A 17,454-nucleotide genomic window follows, 5' to 3' on the forward strand; every position below is an offset into this window, starting at 1 on the left:
GAAACCTGTCGCATACGCTAGCAAGAAACTTTCCAAATGTCAGGTAAATTACTCTACAATCGAGAAAGAGTGCTATGCGATAATCTGGGCAGTTCAAAAGTTCCGCAGGTATTTGTATGGTAAGGAATTCCTACTAGAGACAGATCATCAACCACTAGTATATCTTACCAAAGCCAAGGTGTCTAATGCACGTCTGATGCGCTGGGCATTACTTCTGCAACCCTACAGGTTTCGCATTATTTCCATCAAGGGTTCTGAAAATGTAGGAGCTGATTGTCTTAGCAGAATTTAGATATGTATATAATTATGTATAGTCGATTTTATGCTATTATTGATTGTGGTTTTTTCAAAAGTTCGTTGAACTTTCTTATGTTGGGGAGATATTGTCACAATCAATATTTAATTTTAATTGCATTTACATTATGTTAATGGTTTTTATTTTATTTACCCTTTTACTGGACCTCTATACTTTTGTTACCTTATTGAACCTCAGTTAAGTTTTGCAGGTATTGGTCAGTTACGACCTATTGTATTTTGGGGTATTTAAATCGCTGCATAGCTGACCAGGTAACCAGGGTCCACGTTTTCATAGCTTTTAAATGGTTGACATACAGTCCAAGATGAGTGGCTAAATTTTTTCTTTCAACGGTAACCATTTCTCCAAAGGGGTAAGTTTGTTTTTTATTTCATATGTAAGTTTTTGAGTAATGCATTTAAAACGTAGAACTATTTAAGAACTTGAGTTAATTAATGTTTTTGTTACTATTTACGTATACAGGTTTTGCTGGGTAGAGTTACTCATGCGTTTATTGTTCTATTTTTGTGCAATGTACTGAGTTATATACGCACGTAGGCTATTTTGTTTTGCCGCTTATAAAGTCGGTGTTGTGGGTTTAATAGTTAAAACCACTTTTGTTAAGATGTTGTGTATTCTTAACGTTTTTCTTATTATAATAGTGTTCGGTTAAAATTACCGGGACTGATTGTATGGTGTGCCATAAGTGCAATTGTAGTCAATGGTGACTTGAGTTTTCCTTTTGTATACGTGGCTTGTGACTTAAAAAAATGTTATTTAATTCAAAGGTTCCTGATGTTATCCAATGTTAATCTATCCATGTGTGTGTTGGCAATGAACTTACCAGACCGGGATACCCACTGGGAGCCAGTTGGCGGGAGTCCGTCGTGAAACGGGTCGTGTCTGGATAGACGTGGTTTAGAGTCAACGATATTGAGGATTAATAGAGACTTTAATTTCTGTGTATTGTAAATAATAGCTGTAAAAATATGTTGTAAATATTGTTTTTATTGATTTTATTTATAGATAAAAAAAAATTGTAAATAGAAAAAAAAATCTTGTTATATCTGACTGGACAGAGCACGACGGCTGTCGTGACAGAAGGTCCATTGGTCATATGCTTATCGTGAACGTTTAATGCTCGGTGTGATACATATGTATTTATATATACATGTATTATAGAAAAATTAAAGTGACTTCTTGGTTAGTTACTGAGGTACGAAGGAGAGTGTAAAGATTCTGAACCTTTTTGAATGTATTTTTTTTCTAATGGAAGCAACTCTAATTACTTTTTTATTTAGTTCCATTTTTTCAATTCGGAATAAAGGAGAAATCCAGTAAGGATTTCATCGGGAAAGGAGAGGGTGTTACATTGGTGGACATAACAATAAAAGATCCGAACACGAAAACCTACTTTATGGTTGGGGAGAGGGCGATTTTGGTGGACTAGCTACGTATACCTTCTTCCATATTTTCATTTTCCTATCAACTTATGACTGTCATTCAACAAAAGCTAACCAATTAATCATTAAAAATCTTAATTCAATTTTAAGACATGTTTCAACTCTTAGACTTTATATATACACACATGGTTTTGTAAATATATAGTGATATATAATATACTAATATTCATTAAAATGTTTTAATAGGAAAATAAAATAATTAAAACGCATTCAATTTCAACGCTTAATGTCGCTTCATTCATTTACAATTTTCAATTCAACCGTCTAAGCTTTTCCATTGAAAGATTCCATTAAAAAAGTTTTTTTGTAATAAAAAGAAAACAAATCATATTTCTGGAAGTGCAATGGGGTTTTTTTTCATAGAAGTCAAAGCATATCGCTGAAAATCAATTTAATATTCTTAATAATTCTAGTGATTTAAAAAAAAAATTACCAGGTCTTGATCCCACATGACCTACTGGTATTTCGACTTTAATGGATCTGTCTATGGGGATAATGCCAAATTTTAAATAAACTTTAACCTTCATAGATTCTGTGTCAGATTCTAAATTTTAGGTTCTGGTATATGATGAGTGTGAAAATAGATCAAATAAGAGAATCTCCTTACTATAGTTTTATAAGAGAGACAGAGAGAGAGAGAGAGAGAGAGCGTTTAATGCGAGAACAATCAACCACTTTATGGCAGAAAAGTTTTAATAAAAAAAATGTCAGTAATGCCATCTTCATCACATTTTGATTCATTTATTTTACTAGATGACGAATTGATTTAAAATTGTTTTAAAACATACTTAGTGGGAAATGGGCACGTTTATATTAATTGGATCTAGCCATAAGAATTCATTTTTGAATGGATCAGGTTTCTTTTCTTAGTTGTGCATTTAAATGGCGGAAACATAAATGTAAAATCAATAGTGTGTTTTTCAAATGGAGTCTGAAGCGACTCTATTTAAATTCTAGGAATCCCTTGTTGGTCGGTCAAATCTGCGGTGACCCCTATATATTGATCTGGTAACTGAGCATTCCCTAATCAAATTTAGTATAGAAACAAAGGCCTAACAATTGGATGAAGAAGTAAGCCAAAATAAAAACAACGAAAGTATCTGTCGAGACTGTAGCTCTACTTGTTTATACATAAAACAAAGGAAGAGAAAAGTTGCATTTTGAAAGTATTTCACAGAAATCTCTATTTTTAGTAACCACGGCAACACCTTTTAATGAAATCAAAAACTGATACACCGAAGTAAATATTTTAGTGTAGTCTAGTTGTGTGCCAAGTTATATTGAAATCAGACCAAAACTGTAAGAGGAGTAGCATTTAAAAAAAGTTTACAGATAGACGGACGGACGATGGACACATCACTAACGCATAAGCTCTTCCGGCCTCTGGCCAGTAGAGCTAAAAATCACTTAGTATTTTCTAACCAGTCGCGACAAAATGCAAATGAAGTATCGCACAAACATCAGCAATGATAGCACATTTCATCAAATTCTATGATTATTTGTTATTTATTTCTTTTTAACATCTTTTGCATACTAAATGCTTCTCTTGTGATTATGTATGCCAATGTGTTTTTCTAAAATGTTTAAATCGCAATAGTTTAAAGAAAAAACAAACAAATTTTACTTTCATGCAACTCACAAAAGGGATCCGAAAAAAAAGTAGCCATTGCAAAAATGTGTTGCAAACATATAATAGCATTCACTCAAAACAAGGATATCTCAATATTTGTCAAAAAGTGTAATTTATAAAAATCAAATGATGTTTCGTGGATAAGTTGGGTAGAAAACTTAGATTCAATCACTTTCACAACAGAATATAGTTGAAAAAAATTAAGAACATTTGAAATAAAATAAAAATTGAAAAAGCGAAAATCCCATATTAACTTTGTATATGAAAAAGATATCGAATTTCGAAAAGTTTTCCATCTAAAAGAATCCTCAAATAAAAGTACAATAATTCTATAAAGGTTTAAGAGGTTTCCTTTTCTTAAAATTACTTTTACCCATATTTTTCCTGTTGAAATTTTTTTTACCCATAATGCATTAAACTACCCAAAGCAATATAGCAAGTGATCCAAATCAAGTAGATTTACGATTAGCACTTTGTATACAATTATACATATACGCATATAAGATAATATATCTTAAGAACCTACGTGAAAAACAGCTGGAATCAATGAGTGGGATGTATCCTGACCCACAGACACATTTATTGTTCTGACAGACCGAACCAACTGTCCCTGAACACTGCACATTTCGCTGACAGCTTTCGTTTAGTTGCAAATTTCCTGATAAACACAATGACATTTTTTGTCTATATATTCAAATGTTTCTGGCCTGTAAACGGTTCAAGTATGACTGAAAGTGATTGAAATATTTTAACATTTACCCTTAAAACAATTGCTTCCGAATCTTATATACCCATCTCTGCATTTACAAACGCCGATTTCTTCTCTATACGATCGCGAACATGACTTGGATGGATCTTCACAATTCTTAGTTGATGTGCACATATCTTTTATGATGTTTTCTGAGGAAAGAAAATGTGTCAAATAAATAAAAAGGAACAAAAGAAACAAAATTTAAATGAATAATTTTAAATTATTTTAAATCGAAACAATGAAAATACACGGAAACACCAAAAGATATTGACGTTTCCCGTATGCAAGGAAACTATAATTTACAATCGTGAACTATAATTAAGAGTTATTCATCATAGCTACACAAATCGTGAAACTATATTTATCAGATTGTTAACTATAGTTAAATGTTGTTAACCACAGTTTACAAATCGTGAAACTGTACTGATCAGATAATCTATAGCTATGTTTTGCAATCGCAAATAATTGCTTTCAGTATTAGGTATAGTTTACGGTTCTGAACCATATAAATTATCGCAATATCTATGGTTTGCAGAGGTAAAATATAAATTAACGTTGTTAATTTTAGTTTACAGTCCGTGAACTACAGTTTCTAATCGATAAACCTAGATTATCGACCATGAAACTCTGTTTAGCTCATTTTTTTTAATTTGGCGTGACATACATATGCAATAATTGCATTGTGGGTAATATTTAATTTCTCATATGTCTAAAAAGTGATTTGCGATTGCAAAACATAGCTATAGATTATCTGATCAGTACAGTTTCACGATTTGTAAACTGTGGTTAACAACATTTAACTATAGTTAACAATCTGATAAATATAGTTTCACGATTTGTGTAGCTATGACGAATAACTCTTAATTATAGTTCACGATTGTAAATTATAGTTCTATAATCTTGTGATGTATGTAAATTATAGAACATACATCACAAGATTTTGCATAAACATCACAAGATTGTGAACATACTTCGAAAGATTATAGAGCATACTTCACTAAATTTTGAATAAACATCACAAGATTTTGAATAAACATCATAAGATTATCGAATAAAGCATCGCTTTACCTGCCATACAGGCAGTGAATGTTTTGTTATTTTTCCCCGACTTTGTGATTATAATTTTCTATAGGCTCAACAGTTGTTCAACAAAAGAAGATTTTCTCTTCTAATTAGCAAAGATAATATCATAACATGCAAAGTATATGTAATACAAATTAACCAATGAATTCCCACTCTTTATTGCTTCATCAGTATACTTATTGTAAATGTAAAATAATAATTAAACATACACATTGTATACAAAGTGCTAATCGAAATTCTGCTTGATTTGCCATGGATTACTAGCTAGATTTTATCGTGTCATTGGAAATTTCAGTCTGCACATTTAGACGAAAAATTGCATTTATATACGTTTTCTTACTAATAATAAAACTGCGTCAACTAATATGAGACCCTCTTTGATAAATTTAAGGATAACCATATTTTTGTGTCATCTGCCCTTCTATAAACATCGAAACCATGTGTTTTTCCACACATTTGATGGTCATTTTTCGACAAATCACTCACTTGCATAGACTGTTGACTTTTATTGAAATAAAACTTTTATTGTTGTTTGATATGAATCTTTATCAAACGAAAGCTATCAAATTTCTCCACAAGATCTTCTTTATATCTTGACAATTACATCAAATATGCATCTACCTGAAAGCTATACTTTTTTTGAGTATACATACATGTACATGTATATATAGCATTTATACCAGTTAGTAAAATGATTATACGATTCATGGTACTTTGTGTTCACAACAGTCTTGTACAATATTTTCTTTCCCAGACACCTCTTACATATCACCATTGACCCAGTCCATAGAAGGTCCATTGGCCGTATGCTGATCTTGAGCGTTTAATGCTCAGTGTGATACATATGTATTCATCTATGCTCTAGCTGAAATCCCGCGCAAGCGCGAGGGAATTTCATTTTTTTTTTACTAATAACACAACTATTTTCTAAAAACTATCTGAGATTTATTACACAGGAATAGGCTTATATAGCATGACGAAATACTTCAAAGTCCCACAATTAGTTTAGGAGGAGAAATAAATTATCATTAGAAATACACTCCTTTATATTTTGTTGATTTTCTTTACTTCTACAAATATCATTTTCATTAAAGGCCTTTTCTTCTTACAATGTACATGTTATAAAGCAACTTTATTCCGTTGTACATACACGGATATAGAGGGTGTCCGGATCGACCCCTCCCCCGTGGAATTTGCAGAGATATTTCATATATATACTAAACAATTTAAAGTGATCTTGTATACCCCTCCCAGAAAATAGCAACCCTTCCTCGAAAACACGGATCTATGTGGTATTGGTATGAAAAGTCATTAGAATCATTGAAAGTCATCCAATGTTTTTTTTTTTTTTTTTTTTTGCTTGTTAAGAAATTTCTGGAATTGAATTTTTTACTGGGGTGGAACACCCTCCCCCCCCCCCCCCTTGGTAAAAGAAAAATATGGATCCGCGCTCAAATTGGTTGTACTATGTTACACATTATGTACTACAGGTGCTTATTGGCATTTTCTCTTCATCATATGTTAGAAATTTTATTTTAATATATTTTGAACCAATCATTGCTGATTATACTTCAGATGATCTGTTTCCATTTACATAATGGATAAGAGAATGAATGTAACAATTTAACTATAAATTTGTCAGCATTCTAAAATATTTTTTAAAAAAGCTTTGATTTCATCCCGTATGTACACACGGGCATAAAAGTATAAATAAGTGTTTTAAAAATACCGTATGTAGAAAACCCACTGAAATGTACTCATCAAAGAAATATTTGAAAATCAAAATTGTACTATTTTATATGTCTAAACAAATAAACATGGCCATTCATCAATTTTTTTTAAACATTAGCACAACTTTACTAAGATATATTCACAAACTCATTGTATTACCAATTTCATAAATAATTTACTCGATTTTCTTTTTAAAATCGGGTTCGATGCCACCTGACTTTCTAGAACTTTCAACAAATAGCGAGATGGGACATAAACGGAAGGGATTTTGACATTTTGTTTTTTAATCAATGATGAGAGCTAATTTCTTTTATATCACTTAAATCAAGTTTTGATTCAATAATTCATTAGTGACGTTTTATGAAATAGATAAGCGCTTGCTTGTCGTAAGTTTTTTTTTTAAATGCCAAGTGCTATTTCGAGGCTTTTAACTGAAAATGAAGGTAGACTTTTAATTAAATTTACGATTATTATTATGCAATTGAAATCTGAATGTAGTTTACGGACATCATCTTATACCTAGTGTATTCCTACAAGCTTAAGTAAGAACTTTTGTGCAGCCGTTTCGGAGTTCATTTGCAAAATTTGTTAATTTATAAAGTAGATATCGTGGTGAACGGTTGTACAAAGAGTAAAAAAGTCGTACGTTTTGATATTATTGATTTTGGTCAGATTTGTAATTTCCAATTTTCTAAAATGTCCTCTTATCCTTCGCCAAATGCTTGGCACTTTTAGGTACGTGTCGTGTAATCAATCTAATTCTTGTTTCTATTCTGCATTTCAACATTTATCTGATACATTTAATCCACTCTGACAGTGTCTATATCTTCTTTTTTATATTTTGTCTGGAGTAATCTTTGACAGAGTTCATTAATTTTTGAAATTTTATAATGCCAACACAAAAACCTACTTTATTTGGGGGAACTTTGTGGACCAACAATAAGTCCTCATATTTTACATATTTTCATTTTCCTATCAATTTATGATGTGTCCATTGTAACAAAAGTTATATGCCAAAGTAATGAATAGCAAGCCAAATTTAAAATCTATAATCCAATTATAAAGACCTGGGTTTCAACAGTTTAGATTTTATATACACACATGGTTTTGTAAATATATAGTGAATTATAATATACTAAAATTTTTAAATGTTTTTGGAAAATGAAATAAACTTTTCACGCATTTTCACATTTTTATCTTCTTCATTCATTTACAATTTTCAATTCAGCCAAACTTGCCACAAGAGATCCTTAGGTGAAAAGTTTTCAAGTTTGTAATAACAAGAAGGGCCACGCCCTCTTCCAAGGGGAGATGATTTTTTTTATGAAAAATTAATGGCACTTTTAAAAAAAATAAACCACTTAACCCAGAAAGTTTTTGAATTTGTCCTTTTATTGTAGATTCAAGTTTCTTCAAATGTGACCCCTGGGAGGGGGTGGGGCCACAATGGTTATTTTTATAAGCTTTACATAGGAATATATAGTGAATAAAAAAAAAAAATCTTCTCAAGAACCACTGGGCCAGGAGAGATGAAACTCATGTGAAATCATCCTAAGGTAGAATAATGCCAAATTTTAAATAAACTTTAACCTTCATAGATTCTGTTTCAGAATCTAAATTTTAGGTTCTGGTATCTGATGAGTGTGAAAATAGGTAAAATATGAGAATCTCCTTGCTATAGTTTTATAAGAGAGAGAGAGAGAGAGAGAGAGAGAGAGAGAGAGAGAGAGAGAGAGAGAGAGAGAGAGAGAGAGTTACCTTAGACCCACCCACCCTGTGACAGAAAAGTTTTATTTTAAAAAATAATGTTGTCAGTAACCCCCCCCATCACATTTTGACGCAAATTTGTGTTAAATCGGTATGAAAATTAAAGAGTTTTAAAGAATTAGTGGAAAATCATGTTTATATAAATTGGCCCCCACGAAATAGGATTTTTGAGTTTGGACTTGTTAAGTTTTTTTTTTTTTTGCGTGTCAAATTTCTGGGTTGTAAAATTAGTCTTTTTTTTTGGAGTCTGAACCCCCCCCCCCCATTCTGGAAAAAATTTCTAGGCATCCCTTGTTGATGGGGATTCTGCGGTGATCAAATTTTTACATAGGACTAGATAGGGAAATCTTTTAAAATCGTCTTCTCAATTATTTCAAAGCCATGATTAGTGATATTTATATGGAATCATTCTCATGTAGTGTAGACTCTAGTTTGTTCAAATCATAACCCCAAGAGATAGGATGGGGTCACAATGGGGGATCCAAGTTTAAATTTGCATTAAAATATATTTAGGAAAGAAATCTTCTTTCAAGAATAGTAAAGCCATGATTAGTGATACTAATTTTTATATGGAAGCATTTTCGGGTAGTGTAAATTAAATTTGTAAAAATCATAATATTTTAGGGTAGGGTGTGTGCCACAATTATGGATTCAAAGTTTTACATAGAAAAATAAAGGGAAAATAGCAAGAAAGAAAAAGTTATGTTTAGTCATATTGACATGTATGCATCCTCATGTATTGAAGATATAAATTTATTCAAATCATGGCCCTTTTGGGGTAGGGAGGGAAACAATGGGGAATCAAATTCAAATTATTAAAGTTATATATATATATGAAGAAAACGTTTTTAAAAAATCTTTTTATAAGAACAGCAAAGTCACACTGTATTAATATGAAGGCATTCTCAAGTAGTATTAAAATTCAAGCCGCCCCCCCCCCCCCCCTTCAGTAAACTTTTCATTTCTGATAGATCTGATTTGTGCTTTTTCCTAGCCGATTTGCTCAGGTGAGCAATGTGGCCCCTGGGCCTCTTCATCATAAACCTCTTCGAGGTTTATAAAGCGTAAACTGCCCCAAACCAGGTTATACATTATAATTTGGGTTGCTATTCAGTTCATTCCATGAATAATAAAAAAGTTCGAAGCAATCGTCAATGCATATTTTTGTAAGAGTTACGGTTTGAACTTCAACTTGACATAGATCTATTTGTTTTTAAAATGAACAAAAGGGTTGTTTGAGCGGTATTACAGTACCCGTGAAGTTTTTTTTCTTTGAGTGGTTTTGATACTACAGTGTACATGTATATTTCAGTGAGGAGGAAAGAGAGAGGTTTGGTTTTATAAAACATTTACTGGAACTCGCCCTGTTGTCCGTAAGAATTTTTTTATGTTGTGATTTTAGATGATGTTTCGTTATTTTTTCATTCACATGCATTGTGAACTAACATGAATCTTCTTAATGAAATACCCAGTATATAACAAACAGTATTCAATCTCAAAAGCCAATTAAACAATACAAAATTGGAGCAGAGCAAACACGGACCTCCCAAAAATCAGAGGTGGGATCAGATGCCATGAAGGAGTGAACATCCTCTGCCAACCGGTCACACCCGCCGTGTGCTCCTTGTCATGATCGGGAAATAACAGGAAAATCACTTTCACAACAGAATATAGTTGAAAAAAATTAAGAACATTTGAAATAAAATAAAAACCGAAAAAGCGAAAATCCCATATTAACTTAGTAAATGAAAAAGATATCGAATTTCGAACAGTTTTCCATTTAAAAGAATACTCAAATAAAATTACAATGATTCTATAAAGGTTTAAGAGATTCCTATTTCTTAAAATTACTATTAACCCTATATTTTTCCAGTTAAAATTTCTTTTTGACCCATTATGCATTTAACTACCCAAAGCAATATAGCAAGTGATCCAAATCAAGTAGATTTTCGATTAGCACTTTGTATACAGTGATACATTTACGCATATAAGATAATATATCTTAATGAACCTACGTGAAAAACAGCTGGAATCATTGAGTGGGATGTATCCTGACCCACAGACACATTTATTGTTCTGACAGACCGAACCAACTGTCCCTGAACACTGCACATTTCGCTGACAGCTTTCGTTTAGTTGTAAATTTCCTGATAAACACAATGAAATTTTTTTTATCTATATATTCAAATGTTTCTGGCCTGTAAACGATCCAAGTATGACTGAAAGTGATTGAAATATTTTAAAGTAGAATCGTGCTATATCATTTACCCTTAAAACAATTGCTTCCGAATCTTATATATCCATCTCTGCATTTACAAACGCCGATTTCTTCTCTATACGATCGCGAACATGACTTGGATGGATCTTCACAATTCTTAGTTGATGTGCACATATCTTTTATGATGTTTTCTGAGGAAAGAAAACGTTTCATATAAATAAAAAGGAAACAAAGGAAACAAAATTTCAATAAATAATTTTATATTATTTCCAAAAAATTCATAATTATTCATGGAATCCCGAATTAAGCATGGTTTTACGATAAATCTTGGTTCATATGTAAAAAAAAGTTCAAATCATCGGGTAAGGTTTCGTGCGAATGTATGGTTTAATTATTTTACTGATGGGAGAGTCGGATTCTATGAGCATTTTTAGGCAAAATAGATGTTTTTCAACTACATTATTTACTCAAAGAAATTATTAAACTCCGGGGTATTGTTGTTCCCTTAGCTTTTTTATTAAGGAAAATTTTGCTATTAATAGAAGTCATGTGATGCCCTGGTGGTGGTGCACGTCGTTGTGTTAGACACTCTTTTATCTGTATACAATAGATAATCATAGTTTACGTTTATCGGCGGTTTTGGTAAATTATCAAACTTAATATTCTTTAAAAAGTCTACATTTCCCAAAAATGACTTACATGCTTCCTTGACATATCCGCGAACCTCGTTTCTTTTGATCAGTAAAGTGAAATGAGGTACAATACATATTTTACAATGATTTTTATACACGCACTTTCTAAAGAAAGTTCACGTATTTTGTTGTTACTCATGTCCGTCTGTCATTTTTAAAAGTAGCACAATCATCTTTAGGGAGATGGCTGGTGGTGTCTTGTAGATTTGCAGTAAGGTTTGCGAATTTTGATTTTGCCCCGGAGGATCAATTGAGGGTCGAAAAAAGGGCGTTTTTATGCGAAAAGCCCCGTCTTCCATGAACTCCTCCTACATTTTACCCAGTAGCCTTATCATCTTTAGGGAGATGGTTGGTGGTGTCATGTAGATGTGCAGTAAGGTTTTCGAATTTTTATTTTGCCCTGGGGAGTCAAATGGGGGTCGAAAAATGATGTTTTTATACAAAAAACCCCGTCTTCCCTGAATTCCTCCTACATTTTACACAGTGGCTTAATCATCTTTAAGAAGAGTTAAATACTTGAAAATTAGGTAAAACATCGCAGCTAGGATAAGGCTGTCCGTAAAATATCAAACTGTGCAGACTGTAGTAACTTCTTTGAACTATCTAGATATGACGTCATAAAAGAATATGACGTCAAGTCACTGCATACTTGAGATAACACGAGGGGGGAAGTGTCATAATTTGTACATTGCATGTAGACTTATTTTGGGGCATTGTTGTTTATTTAAAGTGTTAGGAATGTTTTAAGCTCCAATGAGCTGTTATGAAGTTGAACATTTGAAATTTAAATATTCCTATTCCTTTTGCTCGTCCAATATGCACATATTCAAATAAAAAAGAAAAATCATACGTGAAACGTTCCCCTTACACGTCTGTGGATAGAGTTAGAATTTTACAATTGTGTTTATATTGGACTGGCACAAGTGATAAACAAGCATAGATTGAAGATATTCTATGTGAATCTACAAAAGAAGTATGTCGTCTAACTGAATTTTGCTGGGGGATTGTGTGTAGTTCATCCATTTTTGTATAAATCCCGATAAAGAGTGGAAAATACCCCCTCTTATGTTGGTAAGTTGAATTTCTCGTAAAATATTTTCTTAAGAAGTAAGAATTAGACCTGCCCCCGGCATTTTCGATGTACCAGAGATCGCGATGAATTGGTCTTTGTAACAAACTTTGCACAATATTTTTGTTTTGCACTTGTGCCGAAGCGATTTTTGTGCAACATTTAGGAATATCATTAATCTCTGTTAAGTGATCAACACAGTCATGTGACGTAACAAAAATGCTTTATTTTAATACCTGATTAAACTTTTATGTCAAGTTGACTTCAATTTTAAACAAGGATTACATATCAAAAATAAAATCTAGCTTAAGATAAAATGTATATTGTTAAGGCATTTTAAGCCTTCACACAGCCTTATCATAACTGCGATGAACAATGAGGGGTAAAAAGTCATAGCATGCTGGGAAACATCTTGAATTCTTACGAGTAATGTACATATACATGTCAAATGTGAAAGTCATATCTGTTCTCAAGTTAGAAGCAAATGCAACGTTTTTGAAAATGGGGTTAAGCTTCAAGGTCAAGGTCACAGAGTCAAAAGTCATGATTTATTTGGAATAGTCTTATCACAGGTAATAATACACATGCATGTATTAAATGAATGCCCTAACTTTTCTCTTTCAAAATGATGAACGTAAAACAGTGTAATTTTTTGGAAGTAGGTTAAACTTCAAGGTAAAAACAACCAGATGGACAGACTGACATTCAAATGTAAACTTACATATTTTTATGTGAATCGGTTAAAATTGGTCTAGTGGTTATAGAGAAAAAATTAAAAATATAAAAGGTCTGTTTCCAGACAAACAGATGGACGACAGATGTAATGTGATCAGGAAATCAGAAAAGCTCAAATGAGCTAAAAAGTATGATTCAAAAGTATTTTGAAAGGGTTACTATAATGGTTACTATGTTTGAAAAGCTTTTTATCCCGTGCAATGTTTTGAGAAGCTGAAAATGTATGACATGTATCCACTGTTGATAAATCTTAACATTTTAGAAAACAGTATGATTGAAAATAGTTAATCAAGATATTCTGAGTATCAAAATAAAGCTAGAAAACTTTTATAGCTAATGCAACCACAAAACCTACTCAAATTTATGATGCACAACCTTTTCAACTCTTGTAATAATTATTTTTGAAACATTAATATCATCATTTCTGATTCAAGGGAGGGATGTGAAAACATCTTCGTATTTTTCTTGTAAAAATGGATAAAAATCTAAGGTCAATAGATCAAAACGTCAAAATCGGTGGTAGCCAAATAAAAGGTCTTGTCTTGTTAACTATGGAATGTGGAAGCCATGTTTATAGCCCATCCCACTTAAAACTTATGGGCAAGGTTTAAGTTTCTGCTGACAAACAGACATTATATAAACACAAGAAACAAAATATGTACAAAGTCAAATTGAAAAAAAAATTCTACTATTTTGGAGTCACAAAATCATTTGTAACTTCAGGGACAGGGAATGGCTAGGGAGATTGGACCCCTGCCCCCTTGGAATCTGCTTTGTTATGTAATTAAATAAGACTATATACTGAAGCAAATAAAAATGACTTGGACATCCTCCCCCTTAATAAAAACATTGACCCCACGATCATTGTTTTTCTTTTGTATATTTGTTTTCAGTTTTTTTTTTCCTTGCTTGTCAGGAAATTCTGGGCTGGATTTTTTTTTTGTCTGAGGTGTGAACCCTCCTCCCGAAAAAATAAATTCTGGATCTTCAATAACTGAATGTAACATCGACAACGGGAGATAATTTCACAATGTGAAAATTCGTCTAATGTGGGGGATTGTATGGATACAGATGATTCAGCTAGTCGTCAAGGGGGTGTGTCCCCATACCAAACCAGGTTTTTAAGAAATAATTTGCGTTCCAGTTCCTTTTTGGTAATCAACTAATGAGAGACTAAAATAAAATCATAATTAAATTATTTTGTTTTCGTTTGTTACATTGATTTCTAATTTTTATCAGAAACTTGGTAAATTTTGTAACAGTTATGAGATATTGAAACTCATGTCTAGTTTTTGCAAACTCGCAAGACAAAATTAAATTGAAAAATTATACACATAAATTGAATTATTTTTGCTCTTTTTACGGGTCCGAAAGGAGTCCCAACGTTGGAGTTACATATTTTCAATATTTGATTTGGTTCCTCTGCTATTGACGCTTTTAAACACAATTGAAGAGAAGAAATTCAATATTTGTGAAATATTTTATATTTATCATTTGTAAAACTTTTCTTACTTTTATGAATTCTTTATGTTTGTTAAATGTGTATGCAAATTTTCACCAAAATATGTTTACTAAAATGAAATATATACACAATAATTCAATAATTTCAGAACAGACCTCGTATATATATAAACACTGAAACTGATCATGAGTATAATAAAAAACAAAAAAAAATATTTGTTTTAAATTCTGAATTTAAACTAGAACTTAAAGGGTCATTATGTAATTGTCTATGCTTTTAAGAAAAGCATGCATGGTTAGTCTGAAAGATTCATAAAAAGATATGATACAGAATGACAATTTCATAATGAATCTTTTTTTGTATTTATGTGCCACTATACATGTAGATATGGTGAAACAAAAGCAAAAAATAGTTTACAACATATTTTAAAACCTTCGTGCGTCATGATAACTTACCGTTCTCAAAGTCCGTTTTGCAGATGATTACTAAAGATCTCTCTTGATTTGAGTTATCACACCTTATGTTGATCGTCCTCAGATTTTTTATTAAACCATCAAATCGAAGAATTAAGGATTTAAGTCGATACTTAGGTTGATACCCGTATCGATAACTCCAAGTTGCTTCCTCTAAGTCATTTATTTTTCCTTGACATGTCTGTGAACAGGTAGGTGTTTCTGAGAAAAAAAATAAATAGGGACGATTTTTTAGAAATCGGGAACCATACATACCATCAATTCCAAATTTTACAATGACAATTATATCAAGAGTGGACTAGAATTATAACTCCTTCTGTATTTTTTTTCACATAAACTATTCTTGAAAAGGGACATACTATTTATTCTCATTATTTCAAAATTGAATTGAATATTAGATGGAAAAAATCTGGAGTTTAGATTGGCATATAGCTAACTTTATGTCATGAAAGATCATAAAAAAACTGTTTATTTCAAAGGCGAACAATTGTGATTATTGGACAATGAAATAAATTGTCGAATACGTACTTCAGTCTTTAATGAAAATACAAAATTGATATCTGAATAAGATAATCATTTGCATTTTGAAAATACAATACATGGAATATCAGCATATTTAATACACCAGTATTTTATGATCTTCTAGTTATTTTGAATTGGCCTATTTTGAAAAAGAATTTCAGAACTTGTAGTAGGTCTCAAGTAGGAGTAGGCATGGGATGTTCGGATATCAAACAGGTATCAAGCTTTAAATTAAAACAACAGTTAGCTACAGGAGAGCAAACATTGGCCTCTACACACATCAGAAGTTTGATCAGGTGCCTGCAGCCATATCCTCTCAAGAGTTTCATTTTCTGATATTTAATGACGTCACTGTAAAATTCTCAAGAGGGACGTAAATTAACAAACAAACTAGTCTTATTGAACGTAAATGTTATGTAACAAGTAAATACAAAATAATAGCAAAATTAACAGATTTTTTTTTTAAATATGTAGATATTTTTATATAAAATTACCAGACTCAAGCCATGATTTTGCATTTTCTAATGTAAACCCGCACGCAATTTTCCTCCATGCAAAATCGATCGCCGTTTCCAAGCAAACATTACTAAAAATCAAAAGACATTTTTATAAATAAAACTTCTTTACTTGACACTCTGTAAGAATGGATTAAATGTGTCAGAAGTGTGTTAAAACCGTGCATTAAGCGATTGAAAACCATCTATCTTTCTGTATTCAATAATCCTGAAGTGTAAAAGAATTAGATACTATTATAATACATGGTCAGTATGTACAATTGTACTGGTCCCTTAGGACAAAGCAGATAACAACATTGTCTTTGTAAGGTACATAATATAAAATTATTTTAGAAAAACTTGGATTTAATTCTTCTAGTCGAGAGTGTATCTATGTATATAAAGGAATTTATGTGATCTAAATGCGAACTAAATTGCATATTTTTATTAATTATCATTGAATTCTGTGTGAATTCATGTGTCCCGAAGGGATTTTCCGGGTTTTATATTTAAGGTAGAACCTATGTTGGAAAAGTCTCAAACTTTTCAAAATGATAAATTGGTATTTGCTTATCAATCAGTTAAAATATCATGATATGTTTTCTTGTTTTTAAATCTAGTATAGCCTGTGAAACATGGTATGGTAATCACATACTGCGACTTCACATTTTAGGGGTACTTATCAAGAAGAGAAAAAGAAAGATCACAAAAATAACTCCTCAAACATCATCGTTTATAGACTTTACTAACTGAACAATATTAAACAATATTTCTCAACAATAATTATATTTTTATTCAATTGACATAAAAGATAAGTCCACATTTAAAGAAAAATAGGCAAATGAAGTCTATTTTTTAAAGTCAATTTTACAACCTACATTTGTAAATATTTTTTCGAAGTCTTGTCAATGTTTTCAATCTTTAATATGATGAAGAACATAGTTACCCAAATGATTACAAAAAGTGATTAAAATACGAGGGTTGATCCAAAAGTAATGTCACTGTGTCCATATATTTATATTTGGCGTCACTTTATCAAATATAATGCACCAAAAGATGCAGAAAAAGA

The 17,454-nt window shown here is 31.6% G+C and overlaps 1 protein-coding gene across 1 annotated transcript in view; it reads right to left on the bottom strand.

The window, feature by feature from the left end:
- The window catches only part of LOC134238395 (prion-like-(Q/N-rich) domain-bearing protein 25), a 35,490-nt gene extending 19,012 nt beyond the window's left edge, over positions 1-16,478 (bottom strand). The window contains exons 1-6 of the mRNA XM_062720526.1: positions 16,386-16,478; positions 15,352-15,570; positions 10,989-11,129; positions 10,736-10,867; positions 4,148-4,288; positions 3,915-4,046 (exon numbers count right to left, since the gene is read on the bottom strand). Of these exons, the coding sequence (XP_062576510.1) occupies positions 3,915-4,046; positions 4,148-4,288; positions 10,736-10,867; positions 10,989-11,112 (529 nt within the window). The 5' untranslated portion in view covers positions 11,113-11,129; positions 15,352-15,570; positions 16,386-16,478. The remainder of the gene's footprint in view (positions 1-3,914; positions 4,047-4,147; positions 4,289-10,735; positions 10,868-10,988; positions 11,130-15,351; positions 15,571-16,385) is intronic.
- Positions 16,479-17,454: the final 976 nt, after the last annotated feature.

Source organism: Saccostrea cucullata, unplaced genomic scaffold (genome assembly GCF_032062105.1).
Source record: "Saccostrea cucullata isolate Sc308-1 unplaced genomic scaffold, CSIRO_AGI_Scuc_v1 ctg3393, whole genome shotgun sequence".
Lineage (NCBI taxonomy): Eukaryota > Metazoa > Mollusca > Bivalvia > Ostreida > Ostreidae > Saccostrea > Saccostrea cuccullata.